Raw genomic sequence first — 16,103 nt, forward strand, 5'->3', positions numbered from 1 at the left:
TAAGTGCTGAAAGTATGGTCATAGAATGAAACAATATTATTCAACAGTATTTTATTACTAGTTTATTCTTATAAAACTTTAAAGTGAAAAAACACTCACATTCTTTGGCTTGAGAATGTGCAACACCAGCACGAAACGCGTCGCCACACCAAAGAATGTGAGTGTTTTTTCACTTTAGTTTTATAAGAATAAACTAGTAATAGTTCCACTGAAAACAAGATGAATAACCAATAAGTATTTTATTTATTTATCTATATATAAAAGCGAAATGGCACTCACTCACTGACTGACTCACTCACTCGCAGAACTAAAAATCTACCGGACCAAAAACGTTCAAATTTGGTAGGTATGTTCAGTTGGCCCTTTAGAGGCGCACAAAGAAATCTTTTGGCGATATTTTAACTCTAAGGGTGGTTATTAAGGGTTTAAAGTTCGTCTTTTAGCATGCATATTCTTCTTATTCCAATATCTTAAAATTATAATTGAAATGTCCATACCATATTTCATGTTAATATAGAATTATAATCTAGAGAGAGTACCTCTTCGAAACAGTTGTTGACTGGTAACTAAATTAATAATTTTGTCAGGTTGGCATTAAGTTGAGTCACAGAATTACAAGGAGTAATTACAGAATTATAGGAGTTTTCTCTGGTTGAGTTGACTTTGTTAGGTCTGCACCAAATTGAAGATTGAAATGCATTTACCGCGGAAAAATTGATTGGGCACTGCTACTTCAATCAGAGCTATTCCTGGGAATATTATATTACTAGCTATAAGGCTCGCTTCGCTCGCCATATCCGTTTAGTCTGGACCCCCGACTGGATCGTCCTAACATATGATCGTCCTACAAATGAAAAATGCAGGCGAGCGAAGAGGCCTGCTGATCTCATCCTTTGACGATCCTGTCGGTGGTCCAGGGGGGCGGAGCCCCCTTGCTAGACGGATATGGCGAGCGAAGCGAGCCTGACGGCTAGTTTGTTTATACAATTCCAAATCATATGAATATGATCAGGAAAGAACAACAAGGCATAGCCCAAAACTATTCTGTTCCCAAATTTTGATATATAATAACATGTCCGTAAAAATAGTTTATGTTCTTACTGTGGAAAGTCAATTTCTGTCCAAAAATATATGCGAGCTGAAAATTTTTAATTTAGAATGATTAAAACACCAAAATTATAGTCATTACACTTAATATCATTTAATAGTATAAGATTAAGACGTTAGTATAATTTTTCTCTGGTATGGTGAAATTAAAAGTATAGCATTTATTTTATATTTCCAAACGAATAATGGTCTAAATTAATAAGTTTCATTTTGAGTGCACTTGATACGTTCTACTGTATACTAGTGGAAAGGGCCCGATTTACTGTAACTTACGCCCTAGGAAACCTGCGTACATTTCTGCCACTTTTCCTGAGCCTATTTAATTTTGTTTTAATCACTGATTTTTTGTGTAGGCCAGTTCGGAACTCACCAAAGTTTGTAGGCTCACTGATCTCTCATTATCATCCTACTCACTCAAACTCTCACTCTTCCAGCGCAAAAACCCTGAGCTACTCTACAAATTCCGTTCCAGTTGCTGTCAATGTAATTTCTGTGAGATAATTTTGATTGATTAATACTGATAATTTAAAAATTATCAAAGATTAAAATTATTTAAAAATTAACTTTAATTGATAAATACTGTAGTTTGAATTGGAATCGAAATTGTGTGGATGTCAAATCCAAGTTAGAGATTGGTAACAGATACTCAGATTGAACTTTACAATTCAATTTCAGACTTCAGACAGAATTTCAATTTTCTATTCCATATTTATTTACTATATTCACAAATTTATGTTTATCTACGTTCACAAATGGAAAAATTGAGTACTTGAATATTACTGCATTGAAACTTTCAATAACTTCTAATTTGTTCCGCGATTGAAATTCACTAAAAATTTATAATAATGTTGTAAAAACTCTTCATTCGGCTTCTTCCTCTTCTTGTTCTTCTTCTTTTCTATCTTCATTATCCCTTTTTCTTCTTCTTCTTCTTCTTCTTCTTCTTCTCCTTCTTCTTCTCCTTCTACTCCCTCTTCTCCTTCTACTCAATTTTTACGAGTATTCAACAATCGATTGCTTTCTCTGTCCTTATCAAATTCATTGTTAAACATAATAACTTTAATATCCATATCCAATCAACAAAGGTGTATCGGACATTAAATCATAGATAATTATAATAGCTGGTTGATTAGCAGCACATAAATAATATAGCTCATTCTATAAGTCATTCTTGGAAGACTCAAGTCGATTTCGTTCATTTAGCTTGAGCGATGATTTCTTGAAGTCAGTTTTGCTTCTTGAAGGGTTATCATTCTTGTATTCCTGTTACCTTCTGAACCCTGCGATACATTTCCTCGACAGTAAAAATGTCTGCTCTGAGCTTGACTATCCTAGGTAAGAATCCATTTTTCCGATTCCGAATTTATAAAAATAAAATTGAAAAAAACTGTTTGTTTTGAAATCCAAGTGTAACTCTCCAAATTATTTTAATTTTGTTGGAAGCAGCAGAAATTATCGGATATGATTGTAGTTTCAGATGGGAACACATCAGTTTTCTCATATATTTATAAAGCATTTATTGATTTATCCTTCCGCATAATATGTCACTCATCCAAGAGGAAAATCTGCGTGTAAAAAATTGTATTAATTAATTATTCTAGAAGTTTCTTGAATAATGTGATAATGCGATGAAGGTTCATTTTAATTTTTATTATTCATTTTAATTATTATTTTACTATTTATTTATTCATTTCAATTTTAAAATTTCCGATTCACTGGAGAATTTCTATGTTGCTACCATTCGTTCGTCTCCCTTCTAATTCTATCGATTACCATCATCAAACTTTTAATAAATCTGAATCATCAATCGTTTTCCTCTTATTTCATTCATTCATGTTGATTTCTTTTCATTTTAGTTGCTCTGGCCTCAACAATAAGTGAAGGGTATGTGGGAGAGGTAAGCATATCCACATTTAATGGTTCCTAGTTCTTTCTTAGTCAATCAGTCCTCTAAACGCACTGTCCATTATTCTATATACAGTAATATGTCTTAAACTGAGATTGGCTATTATTCTCACAGACTGAGATTCTTATTATTATTATTATGAGATTCTTACTGAGATAGTTTCTGTTCAGGCTGAGATGTTCGCGAATTCTAAATAATAAAGATAATAGGTGAAAAATGTAAATAGTGGGCTACAGAAATTCAGAAACATACTCTTATTTGACAATTTGTTTAATTCGTTTTGAAAATTTGGGTAAGTAAATCTTGAGTAAGTTAAATCTATTTTTTCCACAAAAATGTTTTTTTTTATGTTTTTCAAGCATATTTATGATGATGCCAAGAAGAGATTTTCCTGGGTTCACCCCCAGTTAGGATTATAACTTGTTGCAGAATATAATTATCTTCTTTTTCTTCCTCTATTATTCTGTTGGCTTCAACCTCTTTTCTCCTTCTCCATATTTTTTATAATTCTTTATTTCTCTTGATAGTCAATTTCTATTAATATTCCCTTTAAACATATGAGATAAGTCGATTCAGACAGGACTCTTCTTCTCACACAGACTCTATATCCTAAGTGGAGAATATTAATTCTCTGTATTGTTTCCAAACTTGATTAATATCCCTATTATACCAAAGACCAAAAATCTTAAATTTTTTAATAAGCAATCGTTCAAGTAAGTCTAACTCAAAGACCTTAAAAATGCATAGACTCACATGCAGCGCTAGTGTCGTACTTGGAATTGAAATCGGCCATTGAGGGGGCAACCTATAAGATTATTACATACCAATGCCTTTGTAATCTGTAATACTTCAAATATATAGATACAATATCTCGTGCAAAAATACCTCAATGGCGGCCTTCAATTTCAAGTAAAAGCTATCATTGGGAAGGCATAGGCATTGTGGGTCTATATCTCTTTAAAATGTATTTGGTGTAACTAATCTAAATCCTAGCAAAAATGAAACTGATATTCTGTAGTACATCAGTTAACATACCTGTATTTTCATTTGAATCATATAAGTAGTTTCTCTATTTTATTTTTCAATTTATTTTGGTATTCACTGTCGCATCAACTCATATTTTTAAATATCTGTGTGATTTATATTACAATATAAACATAACCTATTTCTGGACAATTCTATCCAAATTTGGGAAAGGATCAGTTTTGGGCGCTAAGCCTGTTCTTCCTTTCCCAATCAGTCATAGTTGAGAATGATATTGTATCTATCAAAGTATAAATGAATAAATTAATAAATAAATCAATTAATAAATACATAAATGAATAAATAGATAAATATCATAGAATTATTATTAATCAATGTTAATTTGAATATTTTTGAGCATCACCCCACACAGACAAGCCTTTGAAGCTCGGGGCGTTCGTTCTTTTGAAAATTCATGGGGAAGAAACTTATACCAAGACGATGTTGGAATATTTCATTACCATGATTTCTCTGATATTGCAATCTAAAGCTGCGTTTACACTAAAGTTATTAAAAAAATGTTCATTTCCCGTCCTTATAGATTCTATTAGATTAAACGGAGCTTGACAAACACATATGCACATCATGTGTGTGATAAGTTGTGTTCAATCTGATAGAATCTATAAGGACGGAGAAATAAACATTTTGTGGGTAAAACCTATCTCAATGGGGGCATGGGACGGTCAAGCTAGAACAATAAAACTGCGAGACCCTTTGGCAGGTAGACTTAGTACATTTTTCGAGCCTTGTGCAATGAAGCGTATGCCCCCATCCTGTTGAGTTTAGTGACGTTATTCCACACTTAGACTTTTACTACGGGATTCCCATTTCCGTGTTCTGTACAGGTCCATCAAAGTATTAGACAGTCTATACTCTGTAGCTTTTGGTGTAACATGGAGTTCCTGCAGAGCTTATCAAGATGCGACAAAGATCTAAACCGTGAAGGCATATACCAGTTTTTTATTGATGTACAATCGAATTGCTAATCAAAGGATATTATGTTCGTCGTGTGGTAGAAAACAAAAACCCTGCAATTGAATGGTGTGTTTCACGCAATAAATTATTTTAGTATAACGATTTTATAACTCGTATCAGGTTATCAGAGATGTACATATTGTTTCAAAACAGAATTTTCATGTCATTCTCATTAAATTTAAAAAAATAGTTGAATTCCATCGCTATGGAACACAATTTTGAGCCTATTATAATTATCAAAGAACTAATTTCCTTGTGCTAATTGATATTTTTTAAACGATACATATTATGTCGAGTTGTAAGTTGCAGACCAGAGTGGTGGCTTTTAGAGTAGGTTTTGGAAATATATTTTATGCTGCTAAACCTATCTGGATGGGGGCATTAGGAGATCTATTGTTTGATATTGGTTGAGCATTGACATGGGTTGACAGTTATTGTTTCCCATTCAACCAGCGTTGAAGGAGGGGTATTGTTCTCTCTTGACCGTTTCATGCCCCCATCCAGATAGGTTTTACCCCATTTTGTTAATAAATTTGAGGTAAACGCAACTTTACAATGTTTCAGATCAATAACATTCCCCTTCAAACCTTTTCAAACTCTAAATAGAATTTAGAACCTATTTAAACCATGAATCTTTTCATTTTTGTTTGATTATTCCTCTTCTCGGCCAGCGGCAATTGAATAATAATAATAATATTAATAAAATGTTAAACCTTTGTTTAACCATAAAACTTTAATTTTTTTCATTTTTGTTTGATTATTTCTCTTCTCAGCCATTGGCAGTCGCTGGAAGGATGCCATCGAATAGACCAATGAGGGGACGTTGTCCCCCACCCTCCGATCCTCTCAAATGCCCCCCATTATACACAGGATACATGGCCAACAAAGAGTACTGCAACCGCTACATAAAATGTGTGAACGGGGTGGGCTACAATAGAACATGTGAACCCCCAAAAATGTTCGACGACATAGTACTCATCTGCAATGATCCCGAGAGAGTCAATTGTGGCACCAGAAAGAGAGGGTATGATGGAGGAGCTGGTGGAGGCGGTGGAGGAGGAGGAGGAGGCGGAGGAGGTGGTGGAGGTGGTGGAGGAGGAGGTGGTGGAGGATGGGGCGGAGGAGGTGGAGGAGGACATGATCACTTAGATTGTGGTGGAGATGACTACTACTACTACTAGACTAAAACTACTAGAACAATATTATGAAACAAAAAACATCACAAAAAAGAGTTAAAAAGTAGATACGAAGTCAGAAAAGAAGTGAGAGGAATACAAAACCTAGGTTGAAAAAACCTAGAAGAAGATGAGGTGGAACTAGTTGATAAGATGGGGAAAGAGGAGTGAGTAAACCTTAGCAGCGACTTATTATATTCTAGACAATATTGTACCATTAATTCATGAGAAGCTTTTACAAATTTGATTTCAGTATGATGAATGAAATTAATTTAATGTTCAAAACGATGTGTTTTACTCATTGACTTTCCCCTTTCAAATAAACTAGTGTAGTGAAAGGTGCGTATAGACTTATGCGCCACGAACACGCGCATTTAACTGCTCATTAGCTGATGCTATCATTTTTTATCTGTATGAGTACAAAAACAGTAAGATAAAGATATTGTAAGAACTGCATCAGCTAATGAAAAGTTGAATACGCGTGTCCGTGGCTCATAAGTCCCTACGGATCTTTATTAGTAGTCTACTGATTGGTTATGATGTTTCAATTGAATATTTTAATCTGCCTCAATCTTTTGAGGCAGAGTTTTAATTTTGATTTTGATTATTCAATCAATATTTTCACCATTAACATTCCATTTCATTGGTGTTGAAAAGGTATATTTTTGATCTCTATATATGAGAATGATCTAACTATCTATACTCTAGACATAATACTGTTATAACCATATTTTTTCGATTAGAAGATAAAATAAGCAGAGTGGATTTCCAGAAACATTATATAGACACCTCAATTCCATTTGAGAATGAATGATCAGCCGGTAAATGGAGTTCTCAGTTTATCAGAGATTGACAATGGTATAATAACCGAAACCAGTCTTTCTAAGTATCAATAAATCTGTGGTTTTTTGACAATTTCTTAGTCTTTTTCATTCAATATGAATAATAACCACAATATCAACTTCTCAACAACACAAAAAGTGAAATGGAGTTCTATAGAATTGTTTTATTCTTGTTTTTTAGTGAGATTCACTGGAGAGTATTTTCTTATTGAAAGGAATGCTTATACAGTAGTTCAAAGTCATCCCACTAAAGTATAGTTGATTAAATTCAGAAATTTTCTGTCTTGAAGGAAGTGAATGAACGTAATCAAAGTGGTAATCTGAGCTGAATCCTTCAGATTTCCTGGAAAGGAAATTAGTTCCTCTATTTAGGAAGTAAGTAGGTTCATAGTATTGATATTTTATCACTTTGTTCACATCTAAAGTTGCGTACAGATTCACGCGCCGCGAACATGAGCAATTCACTTTTAATCAGCTGATGCCAAGATTTTTATATAAATGTATCTTACCGTTTCTGTAGAAATACAGATATAGTCAACTGATTAAAAGTGAATTGCTCATGTTCGCGGCGCGTATATCTGTACGCACCTTTAGCGATTAAGTACAATAGCAGAGGCGAGGCGTCCGGTCATCTCTGGATTCGCCGATGACTGGACAGAAATTGATATATAATGTGTATATTATTAAATTTCAAATAAATACAAAAAAAGGTGAAGAACCAAAAGAGAAACGTTTTTTTGCAAGCGCGCCAAGCTTGAATAAAGTACCTAGACTACTGCCTCATCAGCTCCATCCGTTCAATGTGATTCTCAAGAACTTGTGATTCCAGTAATGCTATTTTTCGCCACACTTGGATGTAATGAGCTGGTTTACGTGCGTCATATGGTGGCCGAAAGTGATTGTTTTCCGACCAGGCCGGTAAAACTTTACGGCCCTAGGGCTGTAAAATGACCTTGAATAACAGCTGATTCTGATTTGATATGAACGGGTTTACAAAATAGTTTTTGAAACAGAATCAGTTTATGCTTCTAGAATTGAATAAAGTATTTTGCAATAAGATACTATCATTTCATTTGGATGAATGAAATACAAATAAGATATTATAAACTACTCAAATTCAATTTTCAGAGTATAATAGAATCTAACTTCAAACCTCATAGTACTGCGTTTATCACAAAACCTGGTGGATAGTTTTGGAACTACTTGGGCAATATCCATGGTGCTGAACGTTTTAACAAATAGTTTATGAAACAGAATCAGTTTATGCTTCTAGAATTGAATAAAGTATTCTGCAGTAATATACTATCATTTTATTTGGATGAATGAAATAGAGGTAAGATATCTTCTTCTTCTATATAATAAGAGAGAGTGGGGTTGTGTTTGTTCGCATCAAAACATGTCAACTTGTGGATTGCATACCGGAAAAACGGGAATGATTTAGATCTCCAAATTTTGAACATAGATTCTAAAAATATCAATCTCGTGCACCTGGAAGCCCAAATTTCTATTTTCCTTCTAGATTTTTCAGAATATTAATGTTCAAATTCATCTATGCTACCGTAGGCTAATTGAAGTTCCATAGCACAAAGTGTGTATTTTTATCAGCAGGTTATAAGATTACCATTTACCAACGTCTAAGTAGCGCAGCGGTAAGAAGCTTGCTTACGGAGCGATGGTACCTCGGTTCAAATCCCCCGATGCTTCCCATTTTTTTGTTCTCAATTTTTTCCCTCGAAACGTATTATTATCAATATTATTTTTTGAATGAATTTGTTTTCATTACTATTGAACTTGGATTTTATCAAATAATTATTTCCAATGTAAAATTTTGCCACCAGTACAAATGAATTGGACATAGTCTTCATGCTGTAGGCCTATAATTTATTGAATTTCATAAGAAAAACATGAATAGATCACAATAAAATGAGTAATAATTTTTATTCTTCAGTTATAATGTAGGCTACTATCAGACACGAATTCCCAGTGAAACGAGTATTTTAGGTATTTTTTTTGGAATTGGGAAAACAAGAGGCTGCCTGATTCAAATTGAGGAGGATCCTAATAGAACTAAAATTTATTGATGTATTGGAAAAATCAATATGATTCTGTGAGGTTTCCAAGTATTATGTATTCTTCAGTTTTCTATACTTTAATAACTAGATACTAATAACTATACTAATAGCTAGAGCTATGACCTTCCACTTTTGTTTTCGGAACTGCTTAATAAACAATTATTCTCATATATATTGTTTATTTCTCTGTGTGGCGAAAAATAGCGTTCGCACCACGGGCAAAAATGTTTTTCCGGCTCTCAATCTTTTCTAGTCCTCGGCCTACGGCCTCGGACTTGAAAACCGATTTCGAGCCGGAAAAGTCTCATTTTCGGCCCTAGGTGCGAAATATACTATAGCATTGGTTACCACCACTCTTCTACATCATCACTCTCCCTCTCCCCGTAAACGATGGTGGAGTGAACGGTCAAAGACATCGCTATTTTCTGCGATTCCACTGTTCCGCGCCAGTGTTGCAAATCGTAAGATAACTAATTTGTTTGCTATTTGTTATTGATAATTATTATTATATTTCTTCTATGTTTGGTATTAGAGCATCTTAATTTAAAAATCTACTTTGTGAAATAATTAAGAACTAAAAATTTAGTGAAGTGAACAACTACAAGACAACCTATTTCGGACTATGTGTAACCTTATCTAAATTTGGGAGAGGAATAACACAAGGTTACCTTATATTTCTCTCACTGTCATTTTTGATGATGTACTTGTTGTATGAATCAATAAAGAATTAGTTATTTGTGCAACTAGTGCGCAAAGTGACAGTTTGCTGCACCGAAAGAAACGTTTACTTGAGTGGTTTCTTGAGTGCAGCAGAGGAACTTTGCGCACGTATTTCACATTAAGTTTTTCCTACAGTTACCATTGAATATGAAAAGTGGGTAATTATGGGTAAAATTGCCTGAAATCCATCAAATGTTTTTCTGTGTAATTTTATCATTGATAAAAACCTTAATCCTAAAATCCTAAAGTCCTCGTTGTCCTTGGTTATAATATATAATGAATAATAATTAGCGCGTTGTGATTCGTTGCACCTCTGCTCACTATAGCAGCCACAGCAGTCACTGTTACCAACTTCATTTTGATTTTGCTGCACTGTTGCTCCATATAACCTACTAAGTATTTTGTGTTGCCATGTTGCAAATCTGGAGTGCAGAAAATTTTTCCCGCACTAGAGCGGAAAAGTGATTCTTTGCGTTCTGTAATCAGTGCAGCAATGGCCACTTTTCAACGTAACTGTAGGAAAAAAGAATTTCATTTCAATTTTTTAAATTAATTTGAGGGCCTGTTTCCGAGCTTGAGATTTAGCCAAGTTCTAGACTCTTCAACTCTAGGATTTTGAATAGTAAGCTTATCTCATACTAAATGTCATCTTTCTCGAAAAATAATCGTCCAAAATGAATCATTATCCATAAAGTAGGGAAGGGGGCGCAGCTTTCATTCAAACTTTCAACTGAATTTTTCCTGGAGATGACTGCGCCAGTGTGTCACGCCTCGCCCCTGTACAATAGAGAACTCTCCGCCACAAATTGTAATCTTTGTAATCTTGTAATCTTGTAATCTTGTAATCTTGTAATCTTGTAATCTTTGTAATCTTGTAAATTGTAGTCTTTCAATCGACTACGAACGGGAGTCACAAGATATAAATCAAACCTGCTAGGCTGGGGTTACATTCAGGACCACAAATGCTGGCTTAGAACAAAACTACACTCACTTATGATATTGGAATGCGATTTGCTTGACACAAATTGCTCTCATGACGACCTACTCAAATGCAATGACAAAAGCCCTTCGGGTGGCTAAATTTTGAGAGGAAAATATATAGAATAATAGCATAATGGTGATTATGGACACAGACGGTGAGTAAGTACTAAAACCGATTCAAATGTGTATCAGATTCAAATGAGTTTCAATAGAAATTATTTTCCCTCACCCAATACTGACCCAAAAATGACTTATTTATTTATACATTGATACATAGGTTACAATATCATTGTCAACTATGAATGATTGGGGGAGGAACAACAGGCTTAAAGCCCAAAACTGTTCCTTTCCCAAATTTAGATAGAAATTGTCCATAAATAGGTTATGTTTACACTAAACTTCACCATTATGTTAATATAGAAATATAATCTAGTGAGAGTACCTCTTCGAAACAGTTGTTAAAACTGGTAACTAAATTAATAATTTTGTCAGGTTGGCATCAAGTTGAGTTGACTTTGTTAGGTTGGCACCAAGTTGAAGATTGAAATGCATTTATCGCGGAAAAATTGATTGGGCACTGCTACTTCAATCAGAGCTATTACTGGGAATATTCAATCGCCTGATATGGCGAGCGAAGCGAGCCCGCTGATCTAATTTTTTACGGGGGTCCAGGGGGCTCCGCCCCGAATATGGATATGGCGAGCGAAGCGAGCCTGACGGCTAGTGAGTGATAAACTAATTTCATAAGTTAATTCCAGTTTTAATGACTGAAACAAATTATCAATCTTATTTGTCCTCTATTATATAGTCATATCCGATCGTCACTATACCCACTGCATTGATAGCGTTCGTGATTCTGAAACTGGTCTCCAGTTCCTTCCCAGCTAGAATCAATACCTTTTCACGAATTTTCAAATTCAATGTAGATTGTTCATGTAATTTTTTGATTGTTATCCATTGCGGAGCAGGGGTTACACCTATTCATATTTGATAGAATGATTAGATAGATTCGACTGAATCTTCTTATAGCCTCAAATTCGTTTCGCTGTTGAATTTCACTATGAGAAATATTATGAACTAGCCGGCATGTTCACTTACGTTTCCCATCTTTTTTAATGAATCAAATGTATTTACGCACATAAATTGCATTTACGGACAAAATGCGCATTTAAGCACAGATATGAACAAAGCAAGCTAAGCCCACCTTGTGTGGGAATTTCAATTCATTAGCTGAGAGTCAACCATGTTGGGGCATTCAATACTGTCGTGCGTCCTCAGTATGGATATGATCTATATATATAAAAGCGAAATGGCACTCACTGACTGACTCACTCACTCACTCACTCACTCGCATAACTAAAAATCTACCGGACCAAGAACGTTCAAATTTGGTAGGTATGTTCAGTTGGCCCTTTAGAGGTGCACTAAGAAATCTTTAACTCAATATAATATATGGCAATATTTTAACTCTAAGGGTTATTTTCAAGGGTTTAAAGTTCGTCTTTGAGCATGTATATTCTTCTTCTCCCAATCTCTTAATTTATTATAATTGAAATTTCCATATCATATGTTACTATAGAACTATAATCTAGATAGAGTACCTCTTCGAAACAGTTGTTAACTGGCAACTAAATTAATAATTTTGTCAGGTTGGCATTAAGTTGAGTTGACTTTGTTAGGTTGGCACAAAGTTGAAGATTTAAATGCATTTATCGCGGAAAAATTGATTGAGAACTGCTACTTTAATCCTGGGAATATTATATTACTAGCCGTCAGGCTCGCTTCGCTCGCCATATCCGTTTAGCCAGACGTTTAGTCTGGACCCCCGACTGGATTGTCCTAACATATTATAAAAATGCTCAAATGAAATGCTGAAATGCTGAAATGCTGATCTCACTCCTGGACGATCCAGTCGGGGGTCCAGGGGGCGGAGCCCCCTTGCTAGACGGATATGGCGAGCGAAGCGAGCCTGACGGCTAGTATTATATATTCATAAAATAGGAGGCGCTAGGTACTGTCATAAGTCACACCTTACCCATCTAACCCAAGCACTATCAGCAATCCTGAAACCTGCAGGGTCGCTTCACTCGCTCTCATATTCTGAACATAAACCCTCATATATAAATAATCTACACTGGCATAACCTCTGATTTGAGCCTATTTGTTTCGCTGAAATATTCGGTAGAAAGGGTTGTCAGGCTCACTTCAATCGTTAATTTGAAATTTCTCAAATTTGAAGATCTTGAGGTCGAGAATTTTTTTTTACAGATGGAATAACATCCCTTTATTGGGAGGTACCGGGTTCGATTCCCGGGCTGGCAACTGATTTTTGGATAGTAGTTCTCATCGAATTTCCATCTAGCTGTTAACCCTGTTGTCAATGTCTGCAGTAGCAGAGGTCTACGGGGTGATTAACAGCATTTATTTAGGATTTTCGTTAAATAATAATTTTTTTTTGTTTCGGTCGAGTAAAATATCTTTATCATAATATGAAGAGGTTTTTGACTTTGATATAATAAATATTATAGGCCTATCTTAGTTGAAAGATGTTGAGAAACGCTTTTAGAAGGAAAAACGGGAATTAGCAGATTGCTGACGTAATACAGTAATAATCGTATGACAGCATTACTGAACCTTGAATGAACCGGTTTGCAACCTTATCAAACCTTAGTACAAAATTCGAAGAATTTCCATTCATCAGTTCTCGTGAACGCTAAGAAAACGAAAAAAATACTATAAAGGGAAACACCGATCTTGGGAGTATCCTACGCTTAATCTTGATGAAAACTGAACTCAGCATTTCTCATCTCAAGCTGTGTACCAAATTTCAATATTTTCAACATTGGCCCGAATTCTCGAAAATTCTGAGATGGCAAAAAACGACAATCATGGGTGTATCTTTGGCACAATCATGGAGAGCTCCCAAAACAGAATTTGTTGTGTTACCTCCCAAATAACTGCTAAAACAATGGGATTTTATATTAATTCAGGCATTCAACTATCTATCAACTGACACGCACGAACGAACGAACCTCCAAAATTTGAACATTATTGATTTATAAAGAGGTCCTGGAAGAAGGAGAATATCGTGGCTTAGGAACCTGAGGACATGGTATGGAATGAGCACAGCACAGCTGTTCAGGGCGGCAGTCAACAGGGTCATCATAGCCAGAATGGTTGCCAACATCCGGAAAGGATAGGAACCAAAAGAAGAAGAAGATTGATTTATCAGAATATTATAGATCAAGAAGTTTTGTTGATGAGTGAGTGTCATTTCGCTCCTATTACTTATTTAGTTTCTAGACCATATTCCGTTTTCTTCTTCTCTTCTTTCTTCTTCTTCTTCTTCTTCTTCTTCTTCTTCTTCTTCTCCTTCTTCTTCTTCGTCTTCGTCTTTTCTTGCCACCGTCGATAGTAGTATTCTTCGTCCGCACCGTATCCAATTCATTACAAATTACATATTTACATCCATATCCAATTTTATTGAGGTTGTACCAAAGATAAAATTATGTATTATTCAAGTTTTATTCGATTTGATTTTATTGGTTGATAACAAGCACATCGATTCGGTTCAACCTTTTTTCAATCTTCATTTAATAATCAATTCTTCAACAATGAAAGTCGATTCTTTTCTTCTGGCTTGAGCAATGTGATAATTTTTGAGACTAGTATTGCTTCTTGACGGAGTTTATTCTTTGTATTCATCTGATTGACTGAATTCTAAGCTCATTAATTGCGATGTCTACTCTCAGTTTTATTTTCTTAGGTAAGAGTAAATTTTTTTAATCACAGAATTCTATAAATCTGACATGATACTAGTTGTTTGAGTTCCAAGAAAAATTGTCCAGGATCTTGGAGTTTATTCTCAAGCTGCCACAATGGTTGGATATTATTGTTGTTTTAGTAAGGTGTGTCAAAAATTTGGATAAGTCCTGAAACTGATAATTTCCAGATAATAATTATTATCTAAGTTTAAAAGTAATAGCATGCGGTTTCTCAATTGAGTAAAGGAATCTCAGTCTCCAAGCTCCAGAATGGTTGGATATTATTGTACAATTTTGTAGATTAATTGGATTTGTCCTAAAACTACAATGATTTTCAGTCATTATCATTCAAGCTTACTCAATAATTTTCTGCAGCATTTATTTCGATGTATTTAATTTTCTATCAAATGATGATTTTTCATGTCAATCATTTCTATCATTTACAATCACTGGATTCTCTACACAGGGATAACCAAACAGGGAGAGGCTAGAACCTTTTTTTTGGGGGGTCGTCTAAACATCCAATCATCATGACTGGTAACTTTTTTCGCAGGTGTGGGTACTGAGCTTGGGGTATCATTGGGCATAGGATATATGTTTTCTTTCAATTTCTTCTTTTAAGTTGATTTATTTCCATTTTTAGTTATTCTGGCAGCAGCAATTTTTAATGGAGGATACGCAAATGAAGGGGATAAAGAGTCAGCCATATCCACGTTTAATGCCAAGAATGATTCAGTTGTGAGTATGAATGGAGATTTTTGTCTTAATCGATTCTTCAACCAAAATAATGATTTTCGTAGAGGAATTGTTTACAAATAATGATAGAATTAAAATTGTGCAATACAGCAATAATAGATTTAAATTTATTTGAATTATAAATTGAATAACTTCCAATTTATTTATCATCATAGGAACTTGTATCACTTGTTAATGATGAATAGATTCTTACAGGATATTGTAGAAACACAATCATGATTTTTCCATATTCCCTTATATAGGAAATCTTTGTACAGAGAATACAGGAATCTTTATTCCCGTATATAGGGAATCTTCATTTACATACATCCTAATATAAATGAATATTATGAATAGATTACAATTTATTTGAAATTCTTTTTTTTTGTGTAGTTGAGAAGTTGATATTGTGGTAATTATTCATATTGAATGAAAAAGACTAAGAAATTGTCAAAAACCACTGATTTATTGATAATTAGAAAGACCGGTTTCGGTCTTTTTATCAGACATTCAGTTTATCAGAGATTGACAATGGTGTAATAACCGAAACCGGTCTTTCTAATTATCAATAAATCAGTGGTTTTTGACAATTTCTTAGTCTTTTTCATTCAATTATTTAAAATTTTCAAAAAAATCATTTTGGGGACTTGTATCACTTGTCAATGATTCTTACAGGATAACTGTAGCAACACAATCATGATTTCTTCTCTTCATGTTCCCTTATATAGGAAATCTCAATTCGTACATAGAATACAGGAATCTTTATCCCCGTATACAGGGAATCTCCATTTTATATACATCCT

The 16,103-nt window shown here is 34.4% G+C and overlaps 2 protein-coding genes across 2 annotated transcripts in view; both read left to right on the forward strand.

The window, feature by feature from the left end:
• The window catches only part of LOC111056062 (SCY1-like protein 2), a gene marked incomplete at its 5' end in the record, with an annotated part of 129,230 nt that overhangs the window by 36,160 nt on the left and 76,967 nt on the right, over positions 1–16,103 (forward strand).
• Positions 1,994–6,468, forward strand: LOC111056064 (RNA-binding protein cabeza). Its single transcript, XM_022343388.2, has 3 exons — positions 1,994–2,442; positions 2,964–3,004; positions 5,785–6,468. Exons 1-3 carry the CDS (start codon positions 2,415–2,417, stop codon positions 6,190–6,192), a joined length of 477 nt encoding a protein of 158 aa, XP_022199080.2. The 5' UTR covers positions 1,994–2,414; the 3' UTR covers positions 6,193–6,468.

Source organism: Nilaparvata lugens, chromosome 6 (assembly GCF_014356525.2).
Source record: "Nilaparvata lugens isolate BPH chromosome 6, ASM1435652v1, whole genome shotgun sequence".
NCBI lineage: Eukaryota > Metazoa > Arthropoda > Insecta > Hemiptera > Delphacidae > Nilaparvata > Nilaparvata lugens.